The sequence below is a fragment of the Uncinocarpus reesii genome, genomic scaffold (assembly GCF_000003515.1).
Source record: "Uncinocarpus reesii 1704 scaffold_2 genomic scaffold, whole genome shotgun sequence".
Taxonomy (NCBI): domain Eukaryota; kingdom Fungi; phylum Ascomycota; class Eurotiomycetes; order Onygenales; family Onygenaceae; genus Uncinocarpus; species Uncinocarpus reesii.
This window is the reverse complement of record NW_003052499.1, coordinates 1,167,531-1,186,511: the sequence shown is the minus strand read 5'-3', so window position 1 is coordinate 1,186,511 and position 18,981 is coordinate 1,167,531. Positions and strand designations below refer to the sequence as shown.

Genomic DNA, 18,981 nt, shown 5'->3' with positions numbered 1-18,981 from the left:
CGCGCCATCAAAGCTCCCAACGCTCTCAGGCACACGCCCGGAAATGCCCGGTCGTTAAACCCGTGAACTGGAAGAGCAATTCAAAACTACGGTCCCATTGCTCTTTTCCGGACGCAAAGCGAGTTGCGGCCAAAAAAGCCAAAATGTATACATGCTCTGTAGATCCAAAGGAGTATGGCACCAGGCGAGGAGTTTCTAAAAATGAGCTTTGCGCCGAATGTCTTAAGTACCCTTTCTCCCAATATCATCCGTCGCTTTCGCTTGCCAAAGATCGTCCAGTGTCAATGATCCCCCCCCGGTTATCGTTTACGCTCCAAGCAGTTTTTTTGGAGGGCGGAGAATGGCCGCCTGGATTACCTCGCCGCGGAAGTTGCGGTTGATTTATTTTGCTCTGGTATTTGTCACAGTGGTGGTGGTGATTTACTCCGATGCCATTGATAGGTTACGATTCGAGTTTGTCGTCCGTAAATATAGTCCCTGTTTGCCGCAAATCGATGAATCGTCAGGTCCTTCGGGCCCGATCCAGAACGGTGATCAATCCGCACTGCCAAACTGCGAAACCTTTTCGACGAGCCCGTTTGCGCGGGATGGTATCCAAGTCGTATTGAAGATTGGAGGAGCCGAGTCACGAGAACGGCTTAAGTCTCACGTTGATGGCGTCACGGCATGCATTCCGAATCTCCTGGTTGTTTCTGATATGGAGCAGGTAGTCGGTCCGTTCCGCGCCCACGACGTGATCAGAGACGTGATGAACGTCCTGTCAAGAGAAGATCGAAAAACGTACCAACGTCAACGAGAAAATTACTGTTACCGTAATGATAAGGAGCCGAAGCCTACTCCGGGAGGCTGGAAGCTGGATAAATACAAGTTTTTCCCAATGGTCGAATATGCATATCGTCAAAATCCACATGCCAAATGGTACGTGTTCACTGAGACTGATACATTTGTTATCTGGGACAATCTGGTTCAGCTTCTGGGTCGCTACAATTGGACCGACCCTCTTTATATGGGGTCGCCAACCCCGGGAAGGACGCTGGGGCAGGAATGGGGCGGACGGAAGAGCTTTTTTGCCTATGGAGGCTCTGGCTTTGTTCTTTCGGCGGCAGCGATGGAGATTCTACTCCAAGGACAAGCGGGGGACAATACGGACGGGTCGCAGCTGTTGACGTCTAAGTATCGGAAAATGATTAGAGGAGATTGCTGCGGGGACTCTGTTCTAGGCTGGGTTGCAGCTCAGCACCGTATCAACGTGACCGGTTTATGGCCGATGTTCGACCCTGCCGCTGTACATGACACGCCACTAGGACGAACCTCTTGGTGCCAGCCCGCCATTAGCTTCCACCGAACCAAAGCGCCGGATACACTGAAACTGTGGAGATGGCTGCAAGAGAAACGGAAGGACGGAATGAGCCTAGGTGTAAGTCGGACCCAGCTTTGACCATGTACAGTCGACTAAACATGCATGTGGCACATAGCGTCCTATACTGTTCTCCGACCTTGTCGATTTTCTTGGGATCCTAAATGTTGCTTTTCGGGAAGATTGGAAAAATACAAACGCCGCAACCTTCGAAAAGCAATTTCTTGACTCCTTCGAGTCTTGTAGGGCAGCTTGCCACGACCACCCGGAATGCCTCCAATTCAGCTATCACCACAGACGATGTCACCTGGTACGGGAAATAGATTTGGGAAACCCCGCAGAGCCAGAAGGAGATGGCGACTCGCAACACAACCGCTGGCTGGCCGGTTGGGATGTAGAAAAGATCAAAAGGTTTCAAGAGGCACATCCCTGTGGGCAGGTAGACTGGCCAGCGCCGAGTTTAGACCGGATTTTCTAGTTTACGATGCAAGCCGCACCGGAAACAAAAGATTACCCCATATTGATGATTCCATCATCATAATCAAAGGGGGCTAACGGGGAACCGATAAACGGCTCCCTTGCTTCGTTGTTGTATAAGCCGGGCCTGCTGTTATGGTGGCAGGTAAGCACCCCAATATAATTATGGTGCCTAGGAGCACATTTCTTTCTAGAGCAAACCCAGATTGACGGGGCGCTGGTGCTTGATAGTCTGTACTTGGAGCCAGAAAAGAGATTTGTGAACCACTGATCTCCAGTACATTATATAGTTAGTTAGCTGAGATACACCGAGCTCTCAATATCAAAGGACTGAAAAGGAACTTTTAAACCAGTTCAATGTTAATGATTAGGCCATGATGATAGTAAGATTCCCCGAAGTTGAACGTCGCGAGGTGAGAGCCAGCTGGTTATCATGTGATCCAGGTTCATCCAGGCTCTAGCTTCCTTGATAACGAACATTGAAGCAACTCGTCTTCCATCCACAACACCAACACAACATGGGTTCCGTTGTTCTCCCACACTTGCCGACAGCCTGGCACGTTGACCAAGCTATCCTCTCAGAGGAGGATCGGCTGGTAGTTATCCGTTTTGGACGCGACTGGGACAAAGATTGTAGGCCCTACCACCCCGATCTGTTGATCAGTTTCCAGTCATCTAACTCTCGTCCAGGCATGGCCCAAGATGAGGTCCTGTACAAAGTCGCAGACCGGGTAAAAAATTTCGCTGTCATCTATCTCTGCGATATCGACCAGGTGCCGGACTTCAAACAAATGTACGAGCTCTACGACCCGATGACGATTATGTTCTTTTTCCGCAATAAACATATGATGTGCGACTTTGGCACAGGAAACAACAACAAGTTGAACTGGGTGCTTGAAGACAAACAAGAGTTGATCGATATTATCGAGGCCATCTACAGAGGGGCGAAGAAGGGAAGAGGTTTGGTTGTTAGTCCAAAGGGTTAGTCGATTCCATATTCCCCAACAATCCCAGTTGCGGGGTGAGTGCTAATCAAAGTGAATGGCTTAGATTACTCCACGAGATACCGGTATTAATGTGACGAAGCCTTACGCATACTGCCCATTAAACCAGTTAAGCAGGGTCGTCGACGTATTAAGGGAGGATTTCGGCAAGATCATGGGATGGATTTTGTTAATTTCCTTTCCTTATCCGGATTTGGTGTACTGAAGGGTAACTATAATGGTATGTTTCGATGACCTAGCGTCTGTTGATATGTTGCTTGCAATGTTAAGGCTTAAATCTCATAAGTTTTCCGAGCGTGCTTGGTGTGCAACTCACAGTAGAGGTATCATGGGCTCTTTCTCATGTTGCTGGCAGCGTGTCAGATTTCCCACATCTGAGCCTAGTTACCTCCCGCCAAACCAATTATTTGCAGAAGACAGGATGAAGCAACAAGACTCATGACAAGTCGCACTGTGATCGACACGCCATATCCTCCTTGTCCACACTTCCGACTTCACGACTATGAAGAACCCCCATAGAATACAATTTCAAAGAGAAGTGTTGGACAATCTTTGGGTGATGAAAGTAACTGCATGCAGTGCAATCGCCCAGCCAATCTACGACCCGGAAAACTCAGCAATGAAGGATGATATTATTCTTTTCTTTTTCAATGATACAAGAAAATAAGGACGCGTTCTTAATATCCCGGTCTCACGACTAGTACACTGAACATTACCTAGAATATCAAAGCTGTTGTCTTCCCTACGACATGTCAAAAAAAGATAACTGGACTTTGCAACATCAAGCTATGAATTATTAGTTTACAACGACACAACTATGATATTGTTCTTGGTGTCGATTCGGACCCTGATATTCTCTCTCCCCTCAAGCCCCTGATCATTGGTTGCTTGGTGCTCAAATTCCCAGATCTGACCAGCCTTGCACTGCGCAAAGTCAGTTTGGGGGACCTCTTCATTGTTTGCAATAGAAACTTTTCAACTCGAAGGAGGTGACGTTTTAGAGCAAAATATCGGCAACAATATTGCAGCCCTTTCACTGCCACCTTATCAGTTCTCAGCTCCATACTTTTGAATGTGTTAATTCCAGGCCAGATTACTACGGAGTACCATACAGAGGCTTCCACACAAATGATCGAACGGCGGATCTTGCCTGAATCAGAATAGTCTTGGTGCACTAACCCGAAAACACAGGAGACACTGGCTCAATCTGGACGCGATGTGTTTCATATGGCCAAAACAGGAAATTAGCTTGGCTAAATGTGATCTAGCCCTGTTTGAATGGCTCAAATTAGGCTTAGCTGCCCTGCAGGGCAAACCGCATTTGGGAACTGAATTCTGACTCAGCACCGGTGGCCGCAAAACTCTAACTAGCCAACCTCTTACTTCGTAATTTTCATCAGAATGTTGAGCTGAGGATTGCGGGTTGAAGCAATTGCACCACAGCCGCCCGGTGTACGGAGTGCTCCCATATTATTATTTACTGGTTTTAGTTCTTACAGCCTTCCTATGCGACTGGCGTTTTTGGGCTTTGGGTATTACATGGCTTTCTGTTTTTATTCGGCCTTTTTGCTCCAGTGAACAATGATACCCGTAAGTTCTTCGTGGTACTCTGGTATCAGGATTTTCTTAGTCTTTCTTTTCTTGCCCTTTGAACAGCTCAGAGGGCGGCCTGCGGAGGATCCGCATAATGATCCCAATATCATAGTTCTTCCCACAACCTTCGAATACCCCTGCTGAATGCCTTTGTAGTTCTACCGTCAACCGCTTCCTGGGCGAGGGCGGGTAATAACTTCCAAAATAAATGTCCAGAGACGGCTACAAACGACATGGTCTTGCCCAACTAGTACAGTAGCAGCGTTGTCTAGGCGGAGACATGTTGTGAATCAACCTCGCAAGCCATACCGTCTCCACCTGCGTGTAAGTATGATTGGAGATAGGTACATTCCCCATAGTTAAAACCAGGGCATGAGAATAACCATCTCCAGGGCGTTGCTACGGATGAAACACAAGAGCCAGAGAGTAACAGTTCCAATGAAGAGTCCCCGGAATCTTTGAATGAACAACAAATATTTCTTATGTACAGGCCGCTTTTAGAGAGTAAAAGCAAATTTAACCTACGGAAACCCAAGTATCTTAGGGAATCTGGTTGAAGGTTCCCCGAATGCCGCCCCGTTTCTGGTTAACAAGTTTGGAGTTACGAAAATTGTTGACGTCCTCAAAAGGTTCGGGGACCAAGGCCTTTTCCACTCCGAAATAAAGGGCTAAGCGGACATTTCCAACTTTGTTTGAAACTCCACCTAATGAAGACGCGCTTCATCTTCAGTATGAGATAGCCGCGAGCACTTCAGAGCTGGAAGCCGTTGAGGACCTAAGCCAGTCGGACCAGGAGCCTTCTCCAAAAGAAGACCAATCGAGCAGCACCGAAGTTAATTCAGGTGAAGGCGCAAAACCCCAAAGGGTCAGATGCAAATCCCTGGGAAGGATCAACTACGGCAATTTTGATGTGAACCGCACTCCTGCGACCATCTCTGGGACAAGAATTCCGACATTATACCCGTCATACCTCCCATACCGGGTCCAGCACCTCATCCTCTCTAGAATGCAGGCATTGCTCGAAGGGTGCTGCTTTGAATTCACTTCGAAATGGGCAGCTGAGGTACTTGAAGAAAGGGGATGGGATTGCCCTGAAGCCCTTGAATTAAATAGATGGACTGGAATCTTTTATCATCGATTCGAGAAGTTTCCCGACGCTGCTGTGGATAATAGGTATAAGTCGGATATTTCGTCCGTCTTCGCCTCCTTGTGTGGTCTTCGCCATGCTACAGTCCATCGAATGCCTGTTAGCATCAGGGGAATCGACCACATGATCCATAATGCTATATTGTTCACTGGCATGGTTCGCGATAATGTGAATGAGTGCAGATTGAATGAGTTACACCTTGAGTTGAAGAGGATTGCTAGGTCGCAGGAGCTGCATATGAACTTCCTAGAACACCGGTTACAGGTTGAGCTGACCGAAATAAAGTCATTGCGAGAAGAACTAAATCAGAGGGAGAAAAAAGCTATAGACATCATGACCAGTGAGAACCGTGCAAACCAGACCCTCGTTGGAGAACTGTTTGAAGAGTCATTTACCACCATTTTTGACGGTAATGAAGAAAACGAACAACGACTTCTGGACTTTAATAATATGAGACGCTCAGGATCCGATTTGAAAATGGATGAAGAAAGTGAACTACTGGAAAGCTCCGTGCCAAAATCAGTCGGGGGTTCAGTGGATCGAACCCCGTACAATCCTAGCTCTGGCAAAGACGGGGAGGCTGAAGCCAATTCCAAGTCGGAACCAGTTCAGAATTTGCGGAAAAGAAAGGCGAAAGGTGGTGAAACGAGTGTAAAATTCCGGCAAAGCCCCGAACCAAAGGTGGTGGTCGAATCAGCCGACACGCAGTTGGAATCCAGTCAGGTCACGACGGAGGACCAGTCGTCGCTATTTGCCGAGAAAGATCCGGATTCTACAACTGAAGATCAGGATCAAGCACAAACACCACAGAAGACGTATGAGCCTACTGGCAAAGTTCATCGAGGGACACCAGAGCAGGCTATAGCCACGAGGCCGATGTCGAAGTTGGCAAAACAACTGACAGCTCCGCTTCCTTTAAAAAGTAGGCAACCTACGGAACATGAGGCCCAACAACCTCCGCTGCAGCAAAACTCGCCTGATCCTCAGGTTGAGCAGGAGGCACTGGAGTTGCCACAAAATCAAGAAGCGCAACTGTCTAAATCAACAAAATCCGCGGGGCATAGAGCGGTCGACGCGGTTGTGTTGCCGCCTATAGTTCCAATTGAAAAGGAAGAAATCGGACCTTTAGCTGGAGCTAGTTCAGCTAGCGAGTCTGCGGAGCGTAAAGACATCAGTTCCGATGTCGCCAACAAGCCTGGGCGATGCTATATTTTATAGCAGCAAGTGGATGGATCTTCACGAGGGATCCAATGCTTTTAAAATTTTTCTTCATCACTGTTTGATTTGGGATAGAAGAAATGCTGCCAACCGCGCACATGCGCGTCGAAACACGAAAGTCTTCTGTACTGCTGATTTCATGCTGTTGTTTTGCCGGCTTGGATCACGGTATGTTTTGTACGATAATAGACCAGAAATCGCCTTGCCATTTTCCATTTTACTTTGAATCCTTGGTGTTGTTGAACTTCTAGGGAATATTTAGCGTGTCATGTATTGTCTGGTACGATAAGGGGCGTTCTGTTCTAAATGGATTTCATAAATGATTTTATCTAGATTTTCTATTTATTGGTATGGACTTTACTCCACACTCGGATCCCGGCATCGCAAACTTCAGATTCACTCTCGGGGTCGGCTGTCCAGAGTTTGCCTAGAACAAGGGCGTCCTTTTGGCGGGACCGGCCTGTTGCAGGGCTCATTGGAGCGCCAAATTGAAGGCCGAAAACAAGAGCTTTCCCCCGCTTGAACAAACGGCTAACACAGTCAGTTCATTAACCGTGCCCTTCTCTTCTTTTGAGATTTGGAGCATCACATTTGAACTACCCGCGATTGTAATGTTACACAAGCTGCACATCCACCATGTCGACCCGCGACCATGTTAAGCAAAGCCCAATGCCCGTCCAGGAAGGGTACCCAAGGTCATCTAAAGAATTCAGTCCTCCATCAAGCCGGTCCAGAAAACGAACCTGGGTCCGCAATCTGACAATGTCCTTGCTCATTGCGGCCGGCGCGGCAACATTCTCCAAGTACATATTCCCGCTGGGCTCCATCCTTGGAGCCGGATCGCTGCAGCCTATAGACCCGCACGACTATGCTGCCAGAGCGGATCGAATCCTCTCCACGACGCCTCTGATTGATGGGCACAACGATCTACCGTACCTGATTCGGCTTGAGACGAAGAACAAGATCTACGACCATGAGAAGCTCCCGTTTGAAGCTGGGTTGCTGAGCCATACGGATGCCAAAAAGATCCGGCAAGGCAAGCTTGGAGGGCAGTTCTGGAGCGTGTATGTTGAGTGCCCGGCGGACCCTTCAGCGGGGATTGATGACCCATCGGTATGAACCATTCGTTCCAGTGGACTCTTTGAGTTTCGTATATCCGGGATGGTTGAGTGCTAAAAAACATGCGCAATTGATACAGTGGGCGGTTAGAGACACACTCGAGCAAATCGATGTCGCAAAAAGGCTAGTGGACGAGTATCCCGATCTTCTCGAATACTGTGAGACAGCATCTTGCGCCAGATCAGCATTTAAGAAGGGAAGGGTTGGCAGTTTCTTGGGGATCGAGGTGAGAGGGTTCGGTTTACTCGTTAACAGTATGGCTGTGAAACTCACGGTGTGGTCTCTAGGGAGGACATCAAATTGGAAATTCACTCGCGTCGCTAAGACAGGTGCATGACCTTGGTGTGCGCTATATCACTGTGACCCATAATTGCGACAATGCCTTTGCGACTGCTGCTTCAACCGTTGCCGCTGGCAAGCCGGACCATGGCCTGACGGACTTTGGGCGCGAATTTGTCAAGGAGATGAACCGCCTTGGTATGCTGATTGATCTCTCGCATGTCTCCCACCAGACCATGAGAGACGTGCTATCCGTGACAAACGCCCCGGTGATATTCTCGCACTCGTCTTCTTACGCGCTTTCTAAACATCTGAGGAATGTGCCTGACGATGTGCTGCGCACCGTCACCAAAAATGGTGGTGTTGTCATGGTAACTTTTGTGCCTTTATTCCTAAAGGTTAATGATCCTGCTTCAGTGACGATCCACGATGCAGTCGACCACATCCTTCACGTCGCAAAAGTGGCGGGATGGGACCACGTTGGCATCGGATCGGATTTTGACGGTACTGCCGTTGTTCCTAAAGGCCTTGAGGTCAGTAATTCCAGTTCCAGTCTCGTCCAGAGGCGCGTCGGGTTATATCAGAGGCTAAATCATTGTACAGAACGTGTCCAAGTATCCGCGACTCGTCGAGCTCCTGCTTGAGCGGGGAGTAACAGATGAACAAGCACGAAAGCTGGTCGGCGAAAATCTGCTTCGGGTGTGGTCTAAAGCTGAAGATATTGCATATGCCATTCAAGCATCGGGCCAGAAACCTAACGAAGAAACCTGGTCCGGTCGCAAATGGACGGCTGCAGCTGATATTCCCATGCCGTCCATGTTCAACGATAGTGCAGAAAGGCGAAAGCAACTGGAGTGATCGGGGACATAGATATCGAATTTCGGTTTAGGAGAACACTTTCGGTCGGATTTCCAGGCTCGAGGCACTACTAGCTACACACCTGTTGCAAATTTAAGAAAACGCATTGTAGCTTATCCCATCTGATACTCCGTAGCGATGACGTCTTTTCAGATGCAGCGGCTCAGCCTCGGCTGAAGCGAAGGTTTACGCTACAAACCTTGGCCAAACCCTATTCTGACGGAATTCGCGGACTTTTTCTGCCATGCGGAATCGTTCAACGCTCCTCCTGTCTTTTGTTATCCGTCTCATCGCACCGGTGCAGGGCTCACTCCTTTACTCTGTGTCTTTCTCGTTTGGTTGGAGGTGATAGCGCGACACTGTACTTTCAGGCTCGAACTCGATATCAGCTTCTAATCCCTTCTTATCTTCAAAATACACTCCTTTTTCTCCGGTGCTTCTACCTTCTGTGCCCTGTCTGTACGTTAGAACAGCGTCGGTGCGATTCGAGCTGCCAGTGATCAATCAATGCGGCAATGGCCGTCTGTTCTTCCCCTCGTCTAGCGACCTTGACAATCATTTTAAAATGGTTTCCTGTCCAAATGCACATGGACAAACGCCGTCTGGATATACTTGCTTTTTAATCTCAAGTCCGCTCCTTTCTCGTGGCATGTACGGCTCAGCCTTTCATAAGCAGACCCCCGACCACCCAATCCGCAATGGAGAATGAGACTAACTTGGACTTTGCTATGAGTAGGCTCGTGTGTTCTTCCATCTTTTCCGACGCATCAGCTGGAAAGCGACACGTCTATCCGAACCCCAAACTCCTGGCCAACAACCAAGCATGTGTAGAACCACATCTCCACCCCATTTTCATCCCCGCGAGCGTAACCAGCCGTGCCCCGCTCTGGGAGACGGATTACAACTGCCACAAGTCGAACAGCACCTACTTCTCTGATCTCGACGTCGCTCGTACCGTGCTCGTTACGAATCTGTATACACCCGGCTTTTCAATTCTCCAGAAAGAAATGGACGGAGAGATCGACGAGCATGGGAAGCGGAAGTACCCCCGCGGCAGACTGGCCGTGATGCTGGGGAGCGTGTATTGCACGTTTAAAAAGGAGATCAAGCCTTATGAACTCTATGAGATGCAGAGCAAGATTGCCGGATGGGACGAGAAATGGCTGTACGTCTTGACTTTCTTCTTGCGGCCGGAGAAACGCAAGGGCGAGGGCAAGACTTTACTCGCGGTGGGCTTGGGCAAATACGTGACGAAAAAGGGCCGGTTGACTGTTCGTCCAGAAAAGGTGTTGAGGGCGAGTGGGTTGTTGCCTGACCGGCCGGACGGAGAAGTTTCAGTGACCGCGTCGTCGTTGGAGACGCCGGCGAGCGGGGAGGCAATAAACGCCGAAGATGGCTTGGAGGAGTCGGGTATCAGGGAAGTCCTGACGCTGGGAGAGAGCACGAATTTGGATCAAGCGGTGTTGGAGAATGATAAGAAAACTCGATCGGTGTCGAACGGATCTTTGTGGACGTGGGAGAGGATAGAGCAGGAGAGATTACGCGGGCTGGAGACTGTACGAGGATTCATCAACATGGATGCAAAGTTGTATGAGGAAGCGACATTGGTTTGACGAGCGATTGTGGCCTCTGTTTTTTTTTCTGGATATTTAAAGATCTTTATACCACTGTTTATTGTTTTCGAGATTCAGCTAAATATAGATAGAGCTGCCTAGATTATTTCAGTATTAATATTAGAGTTGATAGAGACAACTCCGCGACCAGAGAATAACCACCCTTCGAATGCAATACCCTGTCTGTAGAGTTCATGACACCAGCGTTCTTGTTTTCTCGGTATGAAAAGCCAGTCGTGAATCCAGGAGAAAGGGGAAAATATAAGAATGCAGATTTTCTCGAAATTCAAAACTATTAATGCAGCCCCTCTTAAAATGCATTTTCAAAAACCGTACATCAAAGACGCGCTGTAAAAACAAAATACCACCGTAGGTTCCATATAGAGCCCAATAAACGCCATTTTGATCCAAAGGAGATGTTCATCGGGGCAACGATTCAAAGAGCTGCCGCGAAAAAGAAAAGCGAGAATGAGGAGAGAGTGATAGTCAAGTCGATCAAGCCAGACATCAAGGAATCGGGGTAGTGTACATATTTTGAGAAATCTCCGTCGCCGGCGTGGAGGAGGAATCGTTAAGCGGTCGATATCGTCGATTCGAGCGTAGCCAAAGTGCAGAAGCAGGACCTATCACAGGCATCTGTAATCCCAAAAAAGGACCGGTGACGGGTGGTGTATAGAATCCATTCTTCCATAATTCCGAATCAATGTCCAGCTTTGGCCTTTTCTTCCCTGCGCTTGATCCGATCCTCTTCCGCATCAACCATATCCTTCCACAAGTCATCCCCATCTTTGACCTTGCTAGCCTCCCTCGCCTCTCTCTCCTTCTTCGCCTTCAAGGAGTCCAAAACACCCTGACCCTTGCGCTGGTCGCTAATCTCAAACGCTGCCGTGGCACACATCACAGCCAACGTCAAGCCCTGCGCGTACACACGAGCCTGCACAATCTTCTGCTGCGGCGACAGGTACGGATTGCGCCCCACCAACGCGAACGAGCCGATCATGCTCGCCGCCCACGTCAGGCCGATAATCTTGTATTTCTCCTTGCGCGCCGTGTCCAGCACCCGCTCCATGGTCGTCATCTTCGACCGCTCCTCCTGACGCATGCGCGCCTGTCGCTCGCTCATCAGCCGCTTCTCCTGGTGCACGCTGTAATCAAAGTCTCGCGAGCTGACGTCGGCCGCGATGACGGCGGCGAAACTGCCGGCGGAGGTGACGAGGAAGGCCTTCATGGGGAGCGTGAGGTTGCGAATGGTGGCCCAGCGGCGGGAGGCGAGGGCCACAGAGGCATACCCTGCCGCCAGGCCCAGTACACCACCGACAGAGCCGCCTTTGAGGACGGCGCTACGGGTTACTGTCAGCCCTTCGATTTCAAGGAGTGGGAAAGGGTTGGGGCGTTACGAACTTGTAGTGTGCATCCTCCTGTTCCTTGGTGAGTATCTTCATTTTGGCGAGAAAAGCGACGGTTGACCAGAGATGGAGTGGAAAGACAGAGGTCTCAAGGGAAGGCGAGTGAGCGAACAATCCGGGGTAGAAAAAGCTGGATTCCGTATGACGTCGAGCTGGACAGGAATTTTCGGTACTTTCTGGCACTTGGATCCAGGGAATCGATAACCGCAAGATGGATGCGATGCTCAGTGTGAAGTGAAGTGTTGTTGTAACTGTTGTGCCTGGGCAGTGAGTCCCGCGTGCAGTCTTTTTATTGCGTTTGGTTTTTGTTCGGGATTTGCAGCACAGCGGCGTCGAGACAATGAATGACTTCTTTTTTCTTCTCGCTGGCGGTTTTGCCCGACAGTCGGTGTTTGCTCGGGAGTTGCCAGCACGCAGTGACGCCACAGCAGATTGGATCTAGAACTAGTTAGTTAACTAGCGGTTGCTCGCTGGATTTCTTCTCCAGACACCAGCCTCCGCGGACATATATTCCAGCCCAGCGCATTGTCCCCCAGCCTTGTCCAGTGAGAAGACTGGAACCGTTCAGGGATGCCGATGATTCCACACCAGCTTGACAATGCGCTTCCTGCTGCTGCAATGTTGTGCCGCCAAACCAGGTTTCATCATCTGATCAAGCCAGCGCTGGAGATCTCGTGTGCTTTGGCAGCAAGGAGATGATGGTATTAGTGGGCACATCTTGAAGACGGTACCTTTTTTGTATCTAAGTGCTTGGTGCTTGACCAGCAATCCAACTATGTATACATCCAATTATCCAGGTTTATTACAAAACACGAATAGACAAGAATAACCAAAAAGCCCGTGTTGTTACCATGATCCTTCGTCTTCGTCGTCATCGTCTCCGGAATTGGTCCTTTGCGGGGCTTTGACATTAGACATCTCGTACTCCTCAGTGCTGTTCTTATATCGCGCGGCATGAGGGCCGGCTTCTGAGGGTTCGAGGAAGTCCCGGAGTCGCTTCTTACCCTCCTCCAACGCTTGGTGCGAAGCAGCCTCCGCCATCTTGATCATCGGACCCCAAAGGTTCAACTGATAAGTGACAAAGGCTCCGACCGCGCAGAGGAAGAGCATGAAGAAATACAGCGGGTTGCGGAGGACTGGTCGACATCCACGGTTAGCACAAACATCGGCCGCAGGTGCATCCAAAAACCAAACTTACCAGCAACAATCTCATTCCAGCCAAGCGCCAACAGAAGAATATAAAAGTACACTGGGATCTGAGTCATCCCGCCGATTGCGCTTCTTTTCGCTTCAACGTACACGCCATCGGCCGCCTTTTTGAACCGTACTGTCAGATCCTGCCTCTTACTTTCGCTCAGCATAGTCATTTCTTCCTCCAGGCTCATGCCATCATCGTCCACTCCGCCAATCGGGGCTAGGTCCTCTTCATCAGCTGGAGTTGCAGAGCTGGGTGTGTATCCAACCCATCTGTCCAGCTGCGGAGGTGTATCGGTCTCCCGAAGGCGGAATCGAGACAAGAGCGGGATAAGTGTGAGCGTAGATTCCCGTGCTTTAGTATACAACCCCTCGATATCATCTGTAGGCCTCCATATCCTAGGGACTCCTGCAGCATCGTACCGGAATTTGTCTTCAAAGTTCTCTCGCAGCTTCAAGAGCAGATTCCCTTCCATCATCTCCTCGTCGATTTTGGACCGCAACACGCCCCACGCCTTTCGACGCAATCTCCATAGTCCAACATCAACTTCCTCCAAGCTCGCGTCAAAGCTGCTCGCACGTTCGGTGAACCTCCGCTCAGCATCAAGAACGGTATCAACGAAGATAGACCATATTCTATCCCAAATAGTATCCTCTGAGGGTTTATCTCCTGTCTCGGGCGCGCCAGAACCGCCTCTTCCTGAACCAAGAGCGTTGAATTCCAGGCCCACCGACTCGCCTAGTCGAGATCTGACCCATCTCTCCACTCTAGTCGCCAGACGTCTCATTTCATCCTTGCGAAGCTGTGCACTGATTTTCTCCAAATCCTTTTGGTAAAGGGCAAGCTCTTGCGTGTAGTTGCTCCAAGATGTGCCGTCAACAACCGTCGCTTTGGCGTCTTTTTCAAACGTCTCTAATGCGAGTTTCCTTTCTTTGCTTACGATATCAGCGAAATCGTAACTTGCCCCTTTTTTCTGTCCAGCTTTCACGGCAGCGGTAACAGCATCGCTGAATTGCGATATACCCGACTTGTGAGCAGCGGCAAGTTGTCCTGCAAACAGCGCTTTCAGGCGAGTGTCAACTTTCTCCTCCAGTTCCGCCTTCTTCATTTGATAGACCCGCTTATGATACCGACTTGCCTCTGTCTCAAAGCCTTTCACGGTTTTGGCTCTCGCATTCTTCATCGCCGGACCGAGGCCACCCAAAACTTCAGGGTTCCCAGACTGCGCCGCTTCAGCCTGTTTTGTCTCAAACGGAACGATCGCCTCGTCAAATGCAACAAGAACTTCTCGCGATATCTCATCACAGCGGAATTGGGCGAGCAGCTCTTGCTGAGTTGGAAGGTCAAGGTCCTTGTTGTTCACAATCTGGTCCCAGATCCCCTCAGCGTACACGGCAAAGCCATCGGCGGGGATACGTCTATGGTATTCCGGCAAGAATATCCCGCCTTCTGTCTTGTTGTGTTTGGACGGTTCCCGATGCCCTTCGCGGAAACGCAGCGTGAGTTTCTTCACTTCAGCGACGAACTTATCTGGCTGAAAATTCTTATGAGGGAGGGCCGCGAACTCGAAATCGAAATAATCCTCGATCCTGGAATCTTCGAGACCTGAAGGTTTCGACAGGGATGTCCAAATGCGCTGGAGGTCCTGCATCAAGGTATTTTGTAAATTCTGAAGTGGAGTAGTGCCCAAAAAGTCACGGATGACGAAAAAGAGCAACGACCGCGGGGAAGACCTTCAAAAATAGTTAATAAACAAACCATTTTGCAGAGCTTAGTGTGTATGGGGGCCGCATACCTCTTGTCTTTCAAGAACAGTTGTAAATTAACCTCAAACACCGTCTTTAAAAGTCCCATGTTTGCACCCTGATACAACCCGACCTGATGCTCCCAAATATTAACAATAAGCACTTCGCTGGTCGCAAGCGCAAACAGTGCGCTTTTCCGCTCAAAGTCCTGGTCCTCTCCGCGCTCCCGTCCGTCAGTACCCTCAACGTCCATCACAAGGATGTTATCAGCCATATTCGGATTCTGCACGTGGGGCAAGCTATTTTCCCGTTGGGGCTCCTGGCGTTTGTTCTTCGACATCCAAATGCCCTTTGTCGTCTGTCGCCGTTCGGTTTCCGCCATGACGCTGAAGTGTGTGCCGAAGAGGTGGTTGAGCAGAGTTGATTTCCCGGTAGACTGAGAGCCAAAGACCGAAATCAGATGGTAATTGAATCCCGCAGGAGTGACATTCTCGTAGGCGAGGTATTTGGAGAGGTTGCGACTGCAGTGTAGTACATAAGACGGGTTAGAGTCGCATGCGCATAATCTCAGGGGCTAGATACCCTTTGCGTTGTGAACAGAGAGAATGACATACTTGAACTCCTTGTCCTCATCCACCACTTGCACTCCATGTTCGTAGCTTGTTGCAAAGCTGTCATCCCCAGCAGATGCAAAATGTCCGTTTGACACCATGGTTGCAGCTCCTGTCGCCCTGTCCTCCAAAGAGGAAAGCAGCCAAGGAGTAACTTGGAAACGTAAATAAGGGACAATACCCAGCTCGAGCAACACACAATGTCACATAAAACGGGGTGGATCGCTGAACAAGAACCTTGTGGCTTATTTTAAGCAGTCAGGCGCGCAACAAACAGAAAGTGAGAAACAAAGTTGAGAAAAAGCACATCTACAGATCGTAGGTCATAGAGGCACAATCCCCATAAAAAAAGGCCTTTGGTACAGAGACCATCTGTCTGATTCTGGATACTCCGTGCAAGTTACCCAGAAAAACAATCCAAATAGTCGCCTTCGCAGTCCTGGTGATGGCAATCAGGTTGATGCTGCAGTTACGCTAAACCGGTTTGGGAATGGCACACAATCAGGGGGAAAGGCAGCTGATATCAATGTTCTCCCAGTGCTCTCATGACATTCTGCAGGAGGTTGATGAACTTGCCAGTTGCGATTGATATCCAGATTTGATTAATTAAGTGGAATAGCCATCACATCCCAGGTCTACAAGACATCCCAAAAAAGACCAAAAACAAAACTATAAATCCATGACTTTTCAGCTCACGGCGCCGGAAAGTCATTTGGATTAAGCCAGTCCAAATTCCATCCCTGATCAAGACGGATATCCAAACCCGAGCTGGGATCCATGCGCCAATACCCCATTTCATCCGCCTTGGAGATTCCACCAAAGTCAAAATCTACATTTGGCAGGGAGAGAATGTTTCCAAACGACACAGACGGGTCCTCCCAGACTGGAGATGAGTTCCCTCCTGTCCTTTCGGGGGGTGTAACTTCCGAACTTGGGGTAGATGTAGATGGAGTGATATGGGCACTGGAACCGACATAGAAAAGACTACGTTGCTTCGTGCCTTCAGGCGAGAAGGCCTGATGAGATGGTTCTCCTGGCCGGAAGCTGTTTCTGGGCCGGAGAAAGAATGTGCCAAAATACGGGATCGTAACCTTGCAGCCGTTCGGGTGCTCCTTTCGGCATTCCTTTGCAGGCGTGGAGCAACCGTAAAGCATTTCAAGGACGTTTGCAGACTGTGCCGCCACAGAGCCGCACGGGCTGTTCGAAATTTCGCGGAAAATTTGGGTGGCCTGCCTCAGCAACTCCCAGTCCGATGCATTTTCTTCTGCGGTAAATTCAGGGAAATTAGATCTCCCAAGCAAATGGACACTTAAAACTATTGTCGCTGTAAACATCTGGAAATCGGTCATTTTACACACGGTAAATTTGCTCTCGGCGTTGCCTAGACGCTTGTTGACGTAGGTGTTTATGCAGTTTCGTGCTGATTTGAGTGCGACATCGCGACAATATTGAGATCCCGAATCCATGTCGGAGTTCAGAATGAACGGAAGGTGAACCATCACTTGCATGAAATGGTGCACAAACTGACATATCAGGGCATCAACGGTTCCATCATAATCGGCAGAAGAGAAAAATTGGGGCATTTGATTCAATAGGGCGTTGAGTTCTTGATCGAGCTCCAGCGTCTTGGAAAGCGAAATATTCCGAGGGTCCTGGTTCCGGTCGATTATCCCGCCAGCAAACAAACAAATCCGAAACATATAATGCTCCGTCGCTGTCATGAAGTTCGTGTTTGCTAAATGTTCGATGTGAGGCAGCACATAACGGTCAGGAACCGCATAGGGAAGTCCCAGGATGAGACTGGAGTATCTCTCGGAGCATACCAGCCCGCACCAGACGAACGCTCGACGACGACCCATTACGTCGTCGGGACGGATTGGCCGGTTAGTGGACAGGTGTAAGCCGCACAATTGTGCGAATTCGATCCCTCGTCGGAACAAGCGCCATGCCTTTCGAGGTCGCCCTGCACTCACGTAGTACTTGCCCGCGAAAAAAATACATTCCATTCCAGCAATGGTCGACCCGATATCTTCATCGCTAAAAGCCGTCCGCTCCAGAGCGGAAAGCGCCTTGTCGATAAAATCGGTCGGACAGAGAGGGACTTGGAGATCCCCGTAATTGAAAGAAGTAGGAAGTTGATGAACAATAGAGACAAGAAAAACCAGTAACTTGGCAAGTTGCCCTAGTGCCTCTGCTTGTGCGCCCTCTGGTCTATCTGTAAGAAGGCTGGGCAAATTCTCATCTCGAAATTCATCATATTTCCTTAGTAAATGAACTTGGAAATTGGGGGAGTTGTGGAAAATCTTTTTGATATCCGAAAGTGGCGGCATGACGGAGAATAGTAGTGACTGCATCGCAATATTTTTCGCAGGCAGGTTCTGCAGAGCATGTTTGTCATTATCCGTGTCCCGGGATCGATAAACAATTTGATTGTTGAAAAGCGACAACAACGGAGCCTGCTCAGTCTGGCCGTCAGACGACTCCGCCGACTCCGAAGGCGTAGGAGCGCAATTGGTCGGATAGCCACTATTCGACTCCGATGCTATACCAGCAATTAGCGATACACACAAAGGTCGGCTTCATGGCTAAAATAAACGAACCCAAGGGAGAACGCTGCGATCCATCCCGTCGATTCTTCGCGTCGCCGTCTCCCAGCTGTTTAACGAGCTTCTCCACAGTATCTTCCAGCACCGCTACTCTTTCCCGCAAGCTGTACGATGGCTCGGTTCCCCGGTGATGCGGCTTATAGGACTCCACGGGCGCATTTTCCTGGTCTACGCAGCTCACGCCGCGCGAGAAGCATTCGTCGCAGCGTCCGGGCCGCGAGGCATTGAATTTGCATCGAATCTTGCGACGTCGGCCTGGGGTTTCAAGAGTCAGAAAGACGGCTCAAGGTTTCGCGGAACAGGCGTAGCTAACATTCAACACAGCTCTTCGTCCCCTTCCTGAGTTTCTTGCGAGGTGGTTCGGGCTCGTAGTTTGAGGCAAGAGAGTCCAGCATGGCCCCGGGCGCGGACCGATATATGAACGACGCGGAGTGAGTCGCTAAAGGATCCATTTGGGGTATATGTGTGCATTAAAAGTAATTACCACTCAAGCAGGGACAAGCTGAACGGAAATGCCTGGCTATTTAGATGATCTCCTTCATCAGCTCCGGAACCTCACGAGACGAGCAACCCCTGTTCAATCCGCATTGCTGGGAACACGCTCCAGGCGAATTCGGAATCTTCTCGAATTATTATTGCTGGAAAGCTGTTCCTCAACGGTTGATTTCTCAGCTGCGGGCCTGTAGCACATCATCATGGTTGCCTAGCTGCTGGGTTGGCGATCGAAGCGGAGAGAAATTCGTCCGATCTTTC

General features: G+C 49.6%; 8 protein-coding genes across 8 annotated transcripts; 5 read left to right on the top strand and 3 right to left on the bottom strand.

Annotated features, from left to right (window-relative positions):
- Positions 1-340: 340 nt before the first annotated feature.
- UREG_03385 (uncharacterized protein) lies at positions 341-1,835 on the top strand (the record flags this gene model as incomplete). Its single annotated transcript, XM_002543822.1, has 2 exons — positions 341-1,417; positions 1,476-1,835. 2 exons carry the CDS (start codon positions 341-343, stop codon positions 1,833-1,835), a joined length of 1,437 nt encoding a protein of 478 aa, XP_002543868.1.
- Positions 1,836-2,352: 517 nt separating this feature from the next.
- Positions 2,353-2,910, top strand: UREG_03384 (mitosis protein dim1; the record flags this gene model as incomplete). The annotated part of the gene is made up of 2 exons (XM_002543821.1): positions 2,353-2,815; positions 2,885-2,910. 2 exons carry the CDS (start codon positions 2,353-2,355, stop codon positions 2,908-2,910), a joined length of 489 nt encoding a protein of 162 aa, XP_002543867.1.
- A 3,001-nt stretch (positions 2,911-5,911) lies between these two features.
- UREG_03383 (uncharacterized protein) lies at positions 5,912-6,796 on the top strand (the record flags this gene model as incomplete). Its single annotated transcript, XM_002543820.1, has 1 exon — positions 5,912-6,796. One exon carries the CDS (start codon positions 5,912-5,914, stop codon positions 6,794-6,796), a length of 885 nt encoding a protein of 294 aa, XP_002543866.1.
- Positions 6,797-7,432: 636 nt separating this feature from the next.
- On the top strand, positions 7,433-9,052 carry UREG_03382 (uncharacterized protein; the record flags this gene model as incomplete). The annotated part of the gene is made up of 4 exons (XM_002543819.1): positions 7,433-7,909; positions 7,995-8,141; positions 8,245-8,727; positions 8,798-9,052. The coding sequence occupies 4 exons, from the start codon at positions 7,433-7,435 to the stop codon at positions 9,050-9,052; spliced, it is 1,362 nt and encodes a 453-aa protein (XP_002543865.1).
- Positions 9,053-9,750: 698 nt separating this feature from the next.
- Positions 9,751-10,665, top strand: UREG_03381 (uncharacterized protein; the record flags this gene model as incomplete). Its single annotated transcript, XM_002543818.1, has 1 exon — positions 9,751-10,665. The coding sequence occupies one exon, from the start codon at positions 9,751-9,753 to the stop codon at positions 10,663-10,665; it is 915 nt and encodes a 304-aa protein (XP_002543864.1).
- Positions 10,666-11,365: 700 nt separating this feature from the next.
- UREG_03380 (uncharacterized protein) lies at positions 11,366-12,107 on the bottom strand (the record flags this gene model as incomplete). The annotated part of the gene is made up of 2 exons (XM_002543817.1): positions 11,366-12,005; positions 12,067-12,107. The coding sequence occupies 2 exons, from the start codon at positions 12,105-12,107 to the stop codon at positions 11,366-11,368; spliced, it is 681 nt and encodes a 226-aa protein (XP_002543863.1).
- An 810-nt stretch (positions 12,108-12,917) lies between these two features.
- UREG_03379 (protein sey1) lies at positions 12,918-15,723 on the bottom strand (the record flags this gene model as incomplete). The annotated part of the gene is made up of 4 exons (XM_002543816.1): positions 12,918-13,207; positions 13,270-14,999; positions 15,062-15,532; positions 15,626-15,723. The coding sequence occupies 4 exons, from the start codon at positions 15,721-15,723 to the stop codon at positions 12,918-12,920; spliced, it is 2,589 nt and encodes an 862-aa protein (XP_002543862.1).
- Positions 15,724-16,314: 591 nt separating this feature from the next.
- On the bottom strand, positions 16,315-18,680 carry UREG_03378 (uncharacterized protein; the record flags this gene model as incomplete). The annotated part of the gene is made up of 3 exons (XM_002543815.1): positions 16,315-18,164; positions 18,223-18,483; positions 18,542-18,680. The coding sequence occupies 3 exons, from the start codon at positions 18,678-18,680 to the stop codon at positions 16,315-16,317; spliced, it is 2,250 nt and encodes a 749-aa protein (XP_002543861.1).
- Between the last annotated feature and the right edge of the window lie 301 nt (positions 18,681-18,981).